This window comes from Hippocampus zosterae, chromosome 9 (assembly GCF_025434085.1).
Source record: "Hippocampus zosterae strain Florida chromosome 9, ASM2543408v3, whole genome shotgun sequence".
Classification (NCBI taxonomy): domain Eukaryota; kingdom Metazoa; phylum Chordata; class Actinopteri; order Syngnathiformes; family Syngnathidae; genus Hippocampus; species Hippocampus zosterae.
The window spans coordinates 8,003,936-8,018,160 of record NC_067459.1 but is presented as its reverse complement, the minus strand read 5'-3'; the positions used below and the strand labels follow the sequence as shown (position 1 = coordinate 8,018,160).

At 42.7% G+C, this 14,225-nt stretch overlaps 1 protein-coding gene across 5 annotated transcripts; it reads left to right on the top strand.

The window, feature by feature from the left end:
* The first annotated feature begins 202 nt into the window (after positions 1-202).
* LOC127607169 (protein phosphatase 1 regulatory subunit 12B-like) lies at positions 203-13,005 on the top strand. 5 transcript variants are annotated; one of them, XM_052075310.1, is made up of 8 exons: positions 1,536-1,670; positions 3,240-3,321; positions 9,075-9,091; positions 9,170-9,308; positions 9,494-9,595; positions 9,695-9,748; positions 11,163-11,213; positions 12,308-13,005. In XM_052075310.1, exons 2-8 carry the CDS (start codon positions 3,292-3,294, stop codon positions 12,392-12,394), a joined length of 480 nt encoding a protein of 159 aa, XP_051931270.1. In that variant the 5' UTR covers positions 1,536-1,670; positions 3,240-3,291; the 3' UTR covers positions 12,395-13,005. The 5 variants fall into 5 exon arrangements, with proteins under 5 accessions (XP_051931268.1, XP_051931266.1, XP_051931265.1 ...); XM_052075305.1 differs by lacking the exon at positions 3,240-3,321 and having other exon boundaries at positions 1,191-1,670; XM_052075309.1 differs by lacking the exon at positions 1,536-1,670 and having other exon boundaries at positions 2,745-3,321.
* The last annotated feature ends 1,220 nt before the right edge of the window (positions 13,006-14,225 follow it).

Sequence of the window (14,225 nt, the reverse complement as noted above, 5' to 3'; positions counted from 1 at the left end):
ACAACATTTTTTCGCTAAGATGCCCGCGCGATCGTAGTGAGCCACTGCCTGAGCGGCACAGTGGCGGCGCGCAGCGGCGCGGTAAAGTAGGTACGTTTTGAAAAGGGACAGACGGAAGGACAGACCGCGTGCAGGACGACGCGCAATATATATATATATATATATATATATATATATATATATATATATATATATATATATGTATATGTGTGTGTGTGTGTATGTGGGTGTGTGTGTGCACATGTCTGAATTGTCACAGTGAACCAGTGTACGCTCAGAGTTATTTTCAAACGCGCCCCGAAAGCACAAGCAACTGAAAAACCACCGTGCCCCTCCCTGCCCTCATGTAGCAGAACCATGGAGTTAGGCATTGTATTGGAACAGAATGAGCACTCACTTCATCCAGTGATCCATCTATTTTCTAATCCGCTCATACTCATGAGGGTCTTGGGCATGTTGAAGCCTTTCCGAGCTGCCTTCGGGCAGTAGGCAGTGGACACCCTGAACTGGTTGCCAGCCAATTGCAGGGCACACAGAGAGTAACAAACATTTGTGCTCACAATCACACCTTGGGACAATTTTGAGTATTCCATTAACCTGCCATACATGTTTTTGGAATGTGGAAGGAAACCAGAGAACGCAGAGAAAACCCACACAGGCACGGGGAAGAACGTGCAAACTCCACACAGGAAGACCGGAGTCGGAATCGATCCTTGCACCACTGTGAGGCGGACATGCTAACCAGTCGAGCATACCGTACTTACTTGTAAACCTGAAAAAAAAAAAAAAAACATTTTAAAACTTATAAACTTAAATAAAGATATGAATTAAAACATTTCAGACGGGCTGAAGGGGGTCAAGCCAGATTTTTGGTGTCGCGCTGTGCATGGTTCCATGGTGTCATTAGAATTTCCAGACATGATATTTACATCCTAATAAATGGAATCCTCACTTTTCAAAGACATTCTTCAGATATCGCAATAAAAAAATGTGAGAAAGTATACATTTGACGTTGACATTTGATCCGGTCAGCGACGTACCCACATTGGAATTATTGCCATAGGTTTATAATACAATTTTATCAGCAAAGCGGAGCAGGTTTGTAAATGACTGTGGTTGAATATTGTACAGCTAATAAGTGGGGTTATTGGAAAACAAGGGCTAAACAAGTTCCTAACAGAGCCTAATGCTACATTGACAATGGATGCATCATGGGTCATGATACAAAATTTCAGTAATTAATAAAAACAATAGCAATAGTGTATTTCATGCCTTTTGAAAACAGTGCAGTAATGTATGCTGAATAAGCCGTTGTGAACACCATTTCAGAACTGCCAGATGCACGCTGCACAGACAAAGGCCCGCCCACTGCACTATCCCACCACAGAAGCCCCCTCTGCCACTCTTCAGTTTCAATATTTCACCATCACTTAAGCATCTAATGGACCCCCGCACCATCAAAGCAGGAATCCTGGTTAAATGAGGTGTTTTTTCCTCATCCTCATCTGGGTATACCTTCATTGACGTGGAAAAGCTATATGCACAGGCTACAGGAACCCATAGCCATGTCATCCCAACTGTCGCACAGCAGAGATCATCCACGCATCAGGAAGTCGCCTTCTGACTCTTCTTCGTCATCTTCGTCGTCCCCAGCCAACGAGAGCTTGCGGGTGAGCTGTCGGGTTCATTTTACGCTCGTGGAGGAATTCAATCAATGCGTGCCCTTTTCTTTGCATCTGGTGTAATTTGTATGAAAGTGAATCCCCTTTCTGTTGGCAACATGGGGCCAGGGAACGTATTTTACATTGGAAAAATCTCCCAAAAAAAGTATCTATACTGAAATAATGAAGATGTGCTTGTCTCAATTCACTTAGTGTCACATTGTTTAGTTCAACACAGATAATATGCTGTCTTAATGGCAACAGGTGATACAAAGGTTACAGATTAAGTTTACCTTCTGCCATCTAGTAGAAGAGAATTTAGTTAGTTCTGCCTGTCACTATACGTCGCTAGCATAGGTGGTTGAACAAAGATTTTTTTTTTTTTTTTGTCGGACATAAATCTTTTTCTTGGTGTTGATAAATTCCCGTGATGCGTCTGACAGCTTTAAAGAGCAAGAAACCACATTTGCTCAAGCCAATGGGACCATGACACAGCTAAAGGGCACATCTTTTGAAAAAATGTACTTTTGTAGCTTGCATACAAATAGTTGGGTCTCTGGAGTGTCTACCCACCCATTAAGTATGAATTTAACCAACTCATCTTTATTTTGTCTGCCTATTTCTGAAAATGTTTCTCTGAGCGAGCCCTTTTGCAATTCTGTGCCACGGTTAAAAAAAAACAAAACAAAATAAAACAAAAAAAATGTCATTCATTTGCATAATAACCATCCCCACATCAAATTTCTCCACCCATGACAGATGAACTAGGCTCGGTCATGATCCAGGGCCATTTTCAAGCAAAATCCAAATTCCTACATGGAAGCACCACCATAGCGGGGCAAATAGTTAATTAAAGTGATACTCAGTAAATTGTATTCGTCATATTGTCTTGAGCAGCCAAACCCTTTCATTATCACTTTCATTTCATGTCCGACCATTATCATCACATGTCATCAATATTTCTCCTATGTGGTGTCATCACAACAACAACTAACTTTACATCAGGGGCGGGCAAAGTCTGATGCTCAAAGTCATTTATAGATTAGGTAAAAATATAATAGTATGTTATTATAAAATATTATAGTTCATAGTTAATCTGTTTAAAATTCATTATCCATATTTCTTTTTTTAATGTCAAATATATGTCAGATTATATGTACCCTAAACATATTTATAAAATGAGTTAATGTAATATTTTCATTGGACTATTATATTTCATGATGAATAAAAAAAATAATACATGCATTTAATTAAGACTTTTTTGACAACACAAAAGCTACATTAATGCAACAAATATTACATGACTCCATAATACGAGGTGAATTCTCGCAACATTTGATGACATTACACATTCGAACGGTTCGAACACCCACATATTGTTTGAACCAGAAATGTTGGATTTGGAAAATGTGGAAACGTAAATGCAGAAAGTGAAAGAGCATGGGGAGAGTGTAAAAAAAAAACAAAAAACAAAAAAGAAAACTGGATGACAGTAGACAGAAGAGAAGCGGTTGGATCGGCTTGTGGGAACTCAGTCGCAGTATTTATGGCTGTTTATCTCTCCCACTCGTCCTGCAGGAAAGTCACATTTTCCACCGGGGAATAAGCAGTCAAGAGTCAAGTCGTCCCAATGGGACAGAGGGAAGACGGATCACCTCACGTAGGCTCTTCTCAATCAGTCTGTTTATACGCGATATGCCTTTAATTTAAACCAGGGGCTCCTCCGAGTGCATCTGCTGTCTGCTGAAGCTCCAGAAGGCTTGTATATGTCTAAGGGAAGATCTATGAGTGTTTACACACCCTGGTGTGTGTCTTTATGAGCTGTTTTGTTTTATCCGTGCACATATACATTTCCACATGGAACCGTTAAATGCAATGACGCAGCTGCCTGTTTGGCCCACTTTTTAAAGGGACTGCCAAAAGTGACGAAGGTGACAAGATTTTGGGTTCAAATTTCATCTCTGGCCTTCCTGTGAGGAGTTTGCATTTTGTCTCTCTTCTTTGGTATTTCATTTAAAATCAAGAGTTTTCTCTACGGATTAGAGCTTTCAAGGGACTAATGTGAAACACAATGTGAGGTTCAGGGTTTTTGCTCGTGAGTAATCGGCTTCTTTGTATATAGTCCAGATGGCATCGAGGGCTTCGAGGCGAGACTGTCGGCCATCTTGTGTTGGATTCAAGTCAAAATCAACATTCTCGACCTAATGATACCAACCAACCAAAGCAAAGTCTATTTTTGATGCTTTCAGAGCGAATACTGATAATACCCGTGTATAAGGCTTCCAAAGGCACGGAGGTCATATATGATCATATATATTGGTCATGCCATCCTGACAAACATAAGATATTATACTGTCCAAATTTCAATTCCCTGTGACATTGAATAAACCTCGCTCAGGTGCGGGATGGTTGTTAAGATGTCCCACTGTTTACTGTTTAGCCCATTTTATCTTATGGGTTTCATTGCACTTTCTTGAGTCTTTTATGGCAGAATGCCAATTCTTAGGGCTCATCAAGCATTTAATACAATATTTGATGGCCCTCGATGGTGTTGTATGTCATACGCTTACTACAGAAAGTACTTAAGTTTCATTTCAGGGGGCTGTCGTAATAAATCCAAACGTGAAAGCCACTACTGGGCTATGGCCTTTTTTGGGTATGTTTACTTTATGTTTATTTCAGGGTTTGTTGACTCTCGGCTGGGTTCACTGAGCTCAGAATTTTGAAAGCTTTGCACGGAAGAATCGTCTCTAATTGTAGTTTGTGCCAGTAGTGATGTAAATGCAACTGAGTTTATATGATGAATGCTGTACTAATAGAGTCATAGTCTCTCTCTCTCTCTCTCTCTCTCTCTCTCTCTCTCTCTCTCTCTCTCTCTTTCTTTCTTTCTCTCTTTCTCTCTGTCTAATCATACAATCATGATCAGAACGTGTAGTTAAATTTAAGCACGGATAAGATAAATATTCATTCATTCATTCATTCATTCATCTTCCGAACCGCTTGATCCTCACTAGGGTCGCAGGGGGTGCTGGAGCCTATCCCAGCTGTCTCCGGGCAGTAGGCGGGCGACACCCGGAATCGGTTGCCAACCAATCACAGGGCACACAGAGACGAACAACCATCCACGCTCACATTCACACCTTGGGACAATTTTGAGTGTTCAATCAGCCTGCCATGCATGTTTTTGGAATGTGGGAGGAAACCGGAGCACCCGGAGAAAACCCACGCAGGTCCGGGGAGAACATGCAAACGCCACACAGGAAGGCCGGAGCTGGAACCGAACCCGGTACCTCTGCACCGTGAAGCCGACGTGCTAACCACTGGACTACCGGGCCACCCTAAGATAAATATGACTTAGTATATTATTCGCAGTGTGTCACCATCATATACCAGTGAAAAGGTTATTTTGTTGAAATTACTCAATGTTATTTCATTAAATGGTTGCACAAAGTAAAATCACCTGGATCCAGATACATTTTTGAAGTCAACTACTTCCATACCTGTATTTCAATATTGTCTCTCAATCCAATTGATTTTATTTTGTACAACTACTTGATGAAATAAAATTAAGTAAATTGTACCCACTGTGAGGTACTGGGTTCGATTCCAGCTCCGGCCTCCCTGTGTAGAGTTTGCATGTTCTCCCCGGGCCTGCGTGGGTTTTCTCCGGGTGCTCCGGTTTCCTCACACATTCCAAAAACACGCGTGGCAGGCTGATTGAACACTCTAAATTTCAAAATTGTCCCTAGGTGTGAGTGTGAGCGTGGATGGTTGTTCGTCTCTGTGTGCCCTGCGATTGGCTGGCAACCGATTCAGGGTGTCCCCCGCCTACTGCCCGGAGACAGCTGGGATAGGCGCCAGCACCCCCCCGCAAACCTAGTGAGGATCAAGCGGTTCGGAAGATGAATGAATGAATGAATGCACCCACTGTTTATTTCAGTGTACTTCTCAGGACATGTTACAAAATAACAGTGTGTCCGGAAATTCATGACACATTAAACATGAGACAATGAAAGGAAAAAAATTCCAGACAGAGATGGTGCACCACCTTTGCCCTGTACACACCATCCCCATTTTTTCTTTTTTTTTTTAAAATCATGTGAACATCAGAGTATGTAAAAAAATATCCTGACAGAGACGAACCCCCCCCCCCACCCCCACCCCCACCCCCATTTTAATCGATAAAAGTTGCTGCGCATTGGGGAGTCTACGCTCGGTCTTTTTTCACCAGCACGCGAAAATCCACAAGGTTTTTTGGAGCTAATCGCGAGCGGAGCGGCTGCGCTGACGGAGCATGGAAACGCCGCCGGAGGAGGGGGAAGCGAGCCGGCGTGCTCGTCAAGCAGCGCGGATTTCGAACCCCGCTCCCATCGATCCATCTTGCCAATCTACGATCTCTGCCAAACAAGATGGATGAACTTCTTCTCCTCACAAAGACCAACAAAACCTTTGCACGTTCTGCTGCGCTCTGCTTCACTGAAACCTGGCTCAGTGACCGCCACCCAGATTCCGCGCTACATCTACCCGGCTTCCGCCTTCTCCGAGCTGACCGCGACACGGAGCTATCAGGGAAATCGAAAGGTGGTGGGATTTGCTTCTATATCAACGAAGAATGGTGCACTGATGTCACGAAGCTCGACGCACACTGCAGCCCGGACCTGGAGTCGCTGTCTTTAAACTGCAAGCCATTCTACTCGCCACGTGAGTTCACCTCCTTTTTACTAGTCGGTGTTTACATTGCGCCACAAGCTAACGCTAACACGGCGATACAAACGCTAGCCGAACAAGTAAACAAACTCGAACTAAAATACCCAGAGTCACCCCTGATCATTTTGGGCGATTTTAATAGAGCACATCTTAACCGTGAACTTCCCAGATATAAGCAGCACATCGACTGTTTCACCAGACAAGGCAACATTCTAGACCACTGCTATCCAACAATCAAAAATGCATATCGATCGGTCGCCCGTGCAGCATTGGGTCTTTCTGACCACAATTTAATCCACTTAATACCTACATACAGACAGAAACTCAAATGTGTTAAACCGGTTGTTAAGACTGTGAAAAAATGGACAGATGAAGCAAGCTAGCTCTACAAGAATGCTTAGACTGCACTGATTGGGGCATCTTTGAAACTTCAACGGGCACACTGGATGAATACACAGACACTGTAACATCATACATCAATTTCTGTGAGGACATGTGTGTACCAACGAAGTCCTTCCGCTCCTTCCACAATAACAAGTCATGGTTTACTCCCAAACTCAGGCAACTCAGGAAAGAGAAAGAGGCCGCATTTAGAAGTGGAGATTGGGCACTGTACAAACATGCCCGAAACCAATTGACAAAGGAAATTAACATCGCAAAGAGAAGCTATGCAGAGAGGCTCAAAAAACAGTTCTCTGCTAGCGACTCTGCATCTGTATGGAATGGCCTGAAAGCAATCACTAACTATAGAATGCCATCCCCCCCAAACAGTGAACAATAAGGGTCTTGCTAATGAACTAAACATGTTTTTCTGCCGATTTGAAAAGGACACCCCCATTTCCCTCACACACCCACCTCTACCAGAAACCACTCTACCTACCCCCCCAACCTCTTTTTCTCCACTACAGATCCACGAACAGGACGTGAGACGGCTCTTCAAGCAGCAAAAGATCAATAAAGCTCCGGGGCCCGACAAAGTGTCCCCCTCCTGCCTGAAAGTCTGCCCTGACCAGCTGGCTCCGGTCTTCACACAAATCTTCAACAGATCCCTGGAGCTGTGTGAGGTCCCATCCTGCTTCAAACAGTCTACCATCATCCCAGTTCCCAAGAAATCGGAAACATCGGAACTGAACGACTATAGGCCTGTCGCCCTGACGTCTGTGGTCATGAAGTCCTTTGAACGCCTTGTGCTGAACCACCTGAAGAACGTCACCGTACCCCTGCTGGACCCTCTCCAGTTTGCCTACCGGGCAAACAGGTCTGTGGAAGACGCAGTCAACATAGGTCTGCACTACATCCTCAAGCACCACGACAGCACAGGGACCAACGCAAGGATTCTGTTTGTGGATTTCAGCTCTGCGTTCAACACCATCATCCCGGAACTCCTCACCCCCAAACTACTCCACCTCGGTGTGTCCCCTACGATCTGCCAGTGGATCCTCAGCTTCCTGACGGGACGGACACAACAGGTGAGACTGGGAGCAACAACATCATCAATACGCACCTCCAGCACTGGAGCCCCACAGGGATGTGTCCTCTCGCCACTGCTCTTCTCTCTCTACACAAACGATTGCACCTCAACAGATCCAGCTGTCAAACTCATAAAGTTCGCAGACGACACCAAGGTCATCGGTCTCATCAAAGACGGCGACGAGTCTGCGTACCGCCAACAAGTGGAGCAGCTGGAGCTCTGGTGCAGCCGACACAACCTCGGGCTGAACACGCTCAAGACTGTAGAGATGATCGTGGACTTCAGGAAAGATTCTTCTCCACAGTTGCCCCTCACACTATCCAACTGTCCTATGTCAACCGTCGAGACCTTCAAGTTCCTGGGAATCACAGTCTCCCAGGACCTGAAAAGGGCCCGGCAGCGATGTACTTCCTGAGGCTGCTGAGGAAGCATGGCCTGCCACAGGAGGTGCTACGACAGTTCTACACGGCAGTCATCGAATCAATCCTGTGTTCTTCCATTACGGTTTGGTTTGGGGCTGCCACAAAAAAGGACAAAATCAGACTTCAACGGACAGTTAGGATGGCAGAAAAAATCGTTGGCACCGCCCAACCCACTCTTGAGGACTTGCACACTGCAAGAATCAAGACAAGGGCACGGGAAATCCTCCTGGATCCCCCGCACCCTGCCCACCACCTTTTTCAGTCACTCCCCTCAGGCAGACGCTACAGATCAATGCGCACCAAATCCAGTAGACACTTAAACAGCTTCTTCCCTCTAGCCATTAACTCCTTGAACAGTCACTGACGTAGTCACTCTTCTTGCACCACAAAATGGTAATACAAAACTACTGGTTACTCTAAAATGGTTCAATGATTTTGTTGTTTACGATGATATTAGTGCAGCGTGTTATACCGGAGACAAATTCCTTGTGTGTTGTACCTACTTGGCCAATAAAGATGATTCTGATTCTGATTCTGATAAAACATGATCAAAACATGTGAAAAAGCTACCAAAAAATGAACATATACAGTATGGTACCTCCATATTTACAATATAATAAGAAAAAAAAAACGTTCAATTTAACTTCTGAAAGGAAACACTAATATTTTACCTCTTTATTTTCAAAAAAATGAATAAATTGTGTGTAATTGTCATTTCACTTTATATCGAGCATACCGCACCACCCCAGACGTTAATCATGTCATTCAAAGATAATACCATCAAATCTTTAACATATTTCTCCTCTATTTCAGCATGAGCGACTCTCGAGGTAGGATTTCTTGGTTGTAAATCAAGCCAAACCTGCAAACTGGAGTTGACCTAGCGGCTAGTCTTTTCTCTTTTTCAGACTAAATTCATCTGGCTTATCGGACACCTCCAACAACACAAAGAAAAACCATGCCGAGTCATACTTCACGCGACGGGAGAACAGATTGTCAGCAAGAAAAAAGTATGAAGAGGAGATAGCGTGTAATGATTACAAAAAGGTCTGGGATGCTTTTTTTTATAGTGGAATTTTGGAAGTGGGGGGAGTTCATGTATTTCTGTTTGTCAATGTTTGTTGCATGCAACACATACACAGATCGAATCATGTTAGAAACTTTTCATTCGGACACCTGGAATCAATTTTTAAATGTGTGGGGGAAAACATGAAACAATGCAAATTTTGCAGATGTATGAAAAAGCACTGGCTACTAATCAGAGGCTCAAGTCTAGACTGGAAACCAGTAAACAGGAATTGGTTGTGATCCAAGAGCAGCTGCAGAGAGCTCAGGTAACTTCCACATGGCTGCAATTGGTGTGTAATTCCTCTGACATACTGTATTGCAAGCTATGCATTTAAATACCTCAATATATTCTTTTTTCACTGCAGCATAAGGAGAGAAAGAGCGAACTGGGTTCCAATATGCTTGAAACAGAGAAAAAGGTACCAGACGTGATTTGCATGCAACAGAAATTGTGATGTCAAATCTGTCTTGGAATTGTTTATTGTCTTTCAAATGAATGAATCACTTTTTCACTTCCACTTTATTTTATGTTCGGAGTGGCTAAAACGACCTCCCAAAAATAAAGAAAGTAGAATACAAAGAAAAATGTTGCCTCTGCTACAAGTTACCGGTATGCCCTGCTCTTTTCTCTGCCATGTGGGTGAACACAAACGGGTGGAGGGAAGGGGGCGGGGGATTGTAATGGAGCCGTAGCACTTTTCTGCTCCATCTCTGCTTGTCGTCAGCACAGCGCCCCATGTGACGCTACCAACCAATACAATTGCATATTCTCTTAAAACAGCTCTGCCGCCCAGTGTTTCAATATCTACGGCCAAAATGTAAACCCGTCGATCTGACGGGAGTCTCACATCCAGGTACCGAAAGTCAAACCCTGCCACAGTTTGTCTTTAGCCACAGGTGCTTCGAATGAAGACAAACTGTGGCAGAGTTTACTCTCACGACCTGGATTTGACACCTCTGTCGAATAGGAGGATTTGGCGACTTTCAGATCAAGAGTGTTGCTGTAGTGCTGTGAATGGAGCGTGAGGTTTTTCCTCCTACATATCTCTGTCTCCTCTGTTCAGTGACAGAGAACTGTCGAGGGGGTAGCATCACTTTTGGCTGTGCGCTTTGTGATGAAATTGATCTGTGGCTTGAGTGGAGAATCACTTGTGAGTTGGTCAACAAATTGGGATTTTTAAAAACGCGGGCCTGCCGTCATCAGCTCATTTGTCACTCAGCTTTCATCGGTTTGGTTTACTTAGCAATCGGTCATTTAGATGTCAATGTCCAAGTGAGATCTTATTTTATTTTGACAGAAGTCGTGAACAAGTCGTTCGCGAGTCGTTCGTGCCCGCGCCGCTATCAAAAGAAAAGTTAACAAAAAATGACAAAATAATACAAAACAACCTGAAGCAATCTGGTTAAATGTACAAAATAGAACTTAAAGCCTGTGAGTAGAAATTATTATTGTATGTTGCAGTAACTTGATTCATACTGTAGCAGATGAAATAGTCCTGGAAAATCATTTTAAAAAAGAATGGTAACCCTATTTGCTAAACAATTGAGTGAACATGTTTATCAGAACAGGACATGCAAAATTAGATTTTAGATGAATTTAATGAGCTCCTACGAGAGAATTTGTCCAAATGAGCCTCAACAAGAAGCAGACATGCTCCACAGGTGGGCTGTGCTGAACTGAACGTTTTTCTATTTTTCTAATGTGGACTGAGTGTCAAAGAGTAATGTTCATTTCAAGGATTCTGCAGGAAAGAGGAACATTTTTTATCCCTTTACCACTGTGTGATGAGTGAAAGAATACTGTCATTTTCAAGTCTATTTATTCGCTCATAGGACAGTCAGAGTCTGAGGAAGAAGATATCTGATATGGAAGAACAAGTGAAGGTACAGTACATGTCATTACATTACTTCGTCCAGCCTTTTCAACATGTCAACTGGCGTCAGGATCATATCTTGTATTAAAAAGAGATGATCATATTGGGAAAACAGCTGATCATTTTGAGACTAATGAAGTCATTGTACAGTTTCTTGCGACAACCCCTGATGAATTCCCGAAGCCCAGGCCCAGTTGGGAGTCACTGCCTTATTTCTTGTCATCAATCATGTCGTCATTCATCTGACACGGCTTGCAGCCATTGTGCTTCTCGTGGCGCTGTGTGTGATGCCAAAGCCCTCGGGGTCCCGGCGACCGTCTTATACGTCTGCCGAACAACGTCTCGTGTGTTCATCCGTGAATGAGACTTTGATACAAACGTGGCAGCTCCGGTCTGAAAATAAACCCGTAAAACAGAGAGGCACTGTGGGGTTTCGAGGAATTCTAGAGTATGTCATCATGAGCCACTTGTTGCGTTTCTTAAATATAATACAATACATGCTGATTTATATAGATATTGGAGCTGTCAATCCGTATCATAGCCACTGATTTATAACAGTGCTAAAGTGCTAAAGGGGAAAAGACCTCAACTCATGGTGGAGGAATTTCAAAAATTGTTTGCAATTTGGATGTACGAGAAAGCATTCACTGCGATCACTGTGAAGAGGGGAAGACACTGCACATGGAGCTGCTCGTGAACACTCGCAGTGGAGGTGTGGCTGAGAATTTTAAAGCAGGTCGAGGCTGGTTTGAGCAATTTGGGAAGAGAGGTGGAATTCACAGTGGTGTCATACAAAAGAAAAACACCTCATAATTGTGATGTATTTTGGAAGGAGTCATTTTTTTCGTTTTGAGATTCAAATGGGGTCACAGAAGGAATTTGAAACTTTAGGTACCGCTGTATTCGGATACGATAAATTACACATCAGGCATGTAATTTATATTGCTTGCTAATGATGTAGTCATTTCAAACAAGTGACGACAAGTGCCTTTACGTTTTTTTTTTGCCTCCAATAATTTCCTCAATGAACATTTGCATTTCATTTTAAAAATCGTTCCAATGTTTAATGTATTTCTTTATTTTGCTGAATTCTTTATTGCTCAGGTCAAAGCAGAACTTCACACAGAAAACCAAAGACTGAAGGATGAAAACGGAGCATTGATCCGCGTCATCACCAAATTATCCAAGTGATTTAATCCAACATGAACGCAGGAGGGATTATGTGATTTTCGCTACCTGTTTTGTCTCATGAAAACAACACAAACAGGTGATCCCTCTGATTCCTGTTTTTTTTTTGTGTGTGTGTGTCACCGACGCATGCAAAGACAGGGCCTACATGGCATTATTCATCATCATTCCAGAACATAAACTCCCATACAAATTCTAAACCTTATAGCCTAGTTTATCACCATGGAAACAGTGATCTATGTAACGCATGTGAAATAAATATCACAGTGACAGTTTAGCTCGAAGTGTGATATCACAATCTCCCCCTGAATATGAGGCAAGAGTCCAACTTTTATTTCATGGTACAGTATTAACATCTAGATGTGTTAAACAGCTCAGGATAGAGAGTCCCTTTTGTTTTCAGCCACCCACTTCTTAAGTAAGCAAAAGTACTGGAACATGTGACTGATGTGCAAGTGTTGCCTTTTAGAGTGATTGCTTGAATACTAGATAGCGCTTGTTTTTGGCTTTAGGCTTCAAATGTTTAAACTGCATTTGCTGTTAAGTAAATACGAAGACCAGAGAGATGTTGATGGGAGGAAAGTCAACCATTTTGAAAAGCTGATCGAAGAGGGAAAACCATAGCCAATACAACAATGTGGAATGTCCTGAAACTGACCCCCCCACCCCCTAATCCCAACTATTATTGTACTAAGCAACAGAAAACGCATTGTCTACGGGGCGTTAAGGTCTGATGATTGACTTGCCAGTCTAACACCTTCCAATTTTACCCCGGATGAAGTCCTTTGCTGTGCTGGCAGTGTGGTTTGGGGCATTGTCTTGCTGCATGATGAAGCTTCCCCCGCCCCAATTAGTTTGGATGCATTTTTCTGCCAAAAATTGACATTCCCAATTGGCTATGCCAAATTTGTGTGCAATATCTTTGGTCAATTTTCCCTCTTCTCTCTGCTTAAGACATAGTTTGCTTTTGTCCCATTGACAGCTTTCTGGTCTTCTTGTTTGCTTTACAAAGCCGAAGCCAAAAATAAGCAGTGTCTAATATTTAAGAAATAAATAAAAAAGGCAAAACTTGAGAAACACCCATCAGTCACATGTTCCAATTCTTTTGCTCACACGATAAGTGCGTGGCTTCAAATGAAAGATGCGCAGCCCTGACTTGTTAAACACATCTAAGTGTAAATGACATGGAGATTAAAAACTGGACTTCTGAACATTTGCCTCATATTCATCTTTTCATCTGAAACACAAATATATTTAGTACGTAGTAAAACAAAAACAAAGGAATTGACCATGCCGTCCTTCTTTGGAGGGGACTGTGGCCAAGAAATGACATTGTTTTACACGCACAGCACAAATAGACTTACTGTACTGCACGTATTTTGCAGTTCATTTTAGTATGTTAAATGTATTGCTGCATTATTATTATTATTATTATTAGCGGTACTTGTTTTAAGTCCAACGTGTTTACTCTGTTTCTACCTTACCTACAATATGATCTCATGGTGCCACCCACTGACCAAAAATGGTAAAGCATCTTCCATTCCATACTTCTATATTACCTTCCAAGGTACAGTATTGCTTATTTTTATTCACTTGATGGTTTGAATAATAAAAGGTATAAAAACAAACCAGTCTCATAAGTCTCATAAGTTTTTTCTGAAGTCATGAGTCCTTCACATCACTTTGATGAAAAATAAAGAGCGACGCAGTAGGGCAGTGTTTTTCAAACCCTGTGGTGTGCCGCGGAAAAAATATTAAATAATTTGTATGCCTGTGCAGATTGTCGCCCACAAAGTAATCGTGTAGTACCCTCTAATACCGCTAAGAGGCAGCA

Excerpts from the sequence above, each read along its gene's own strand:
- LOC127607169 (XM_052075306.1), top strand. The coding sequence starts at position 1,539 with ATGCACAGGCTACAGGAACCCATAGCCATGTCATCCCAACTGTCGCAC. Across the intron at positions 1,671-9,152 it reads CAGCCAACGAGAGCTTGCGG|TCTTTTCTCTTTTTCAGACT; the intron begins GTGAGCTGTCGG and ends CCTAGCGGCTAG. Across the intron at positions 11,214-12,307 it reads ATATGGAAGAACAAGTGAAG|GTCAAAGCAGAACTTCACAC; the intron begins GTACAGTACATG and ends TTTATTGCTCAG.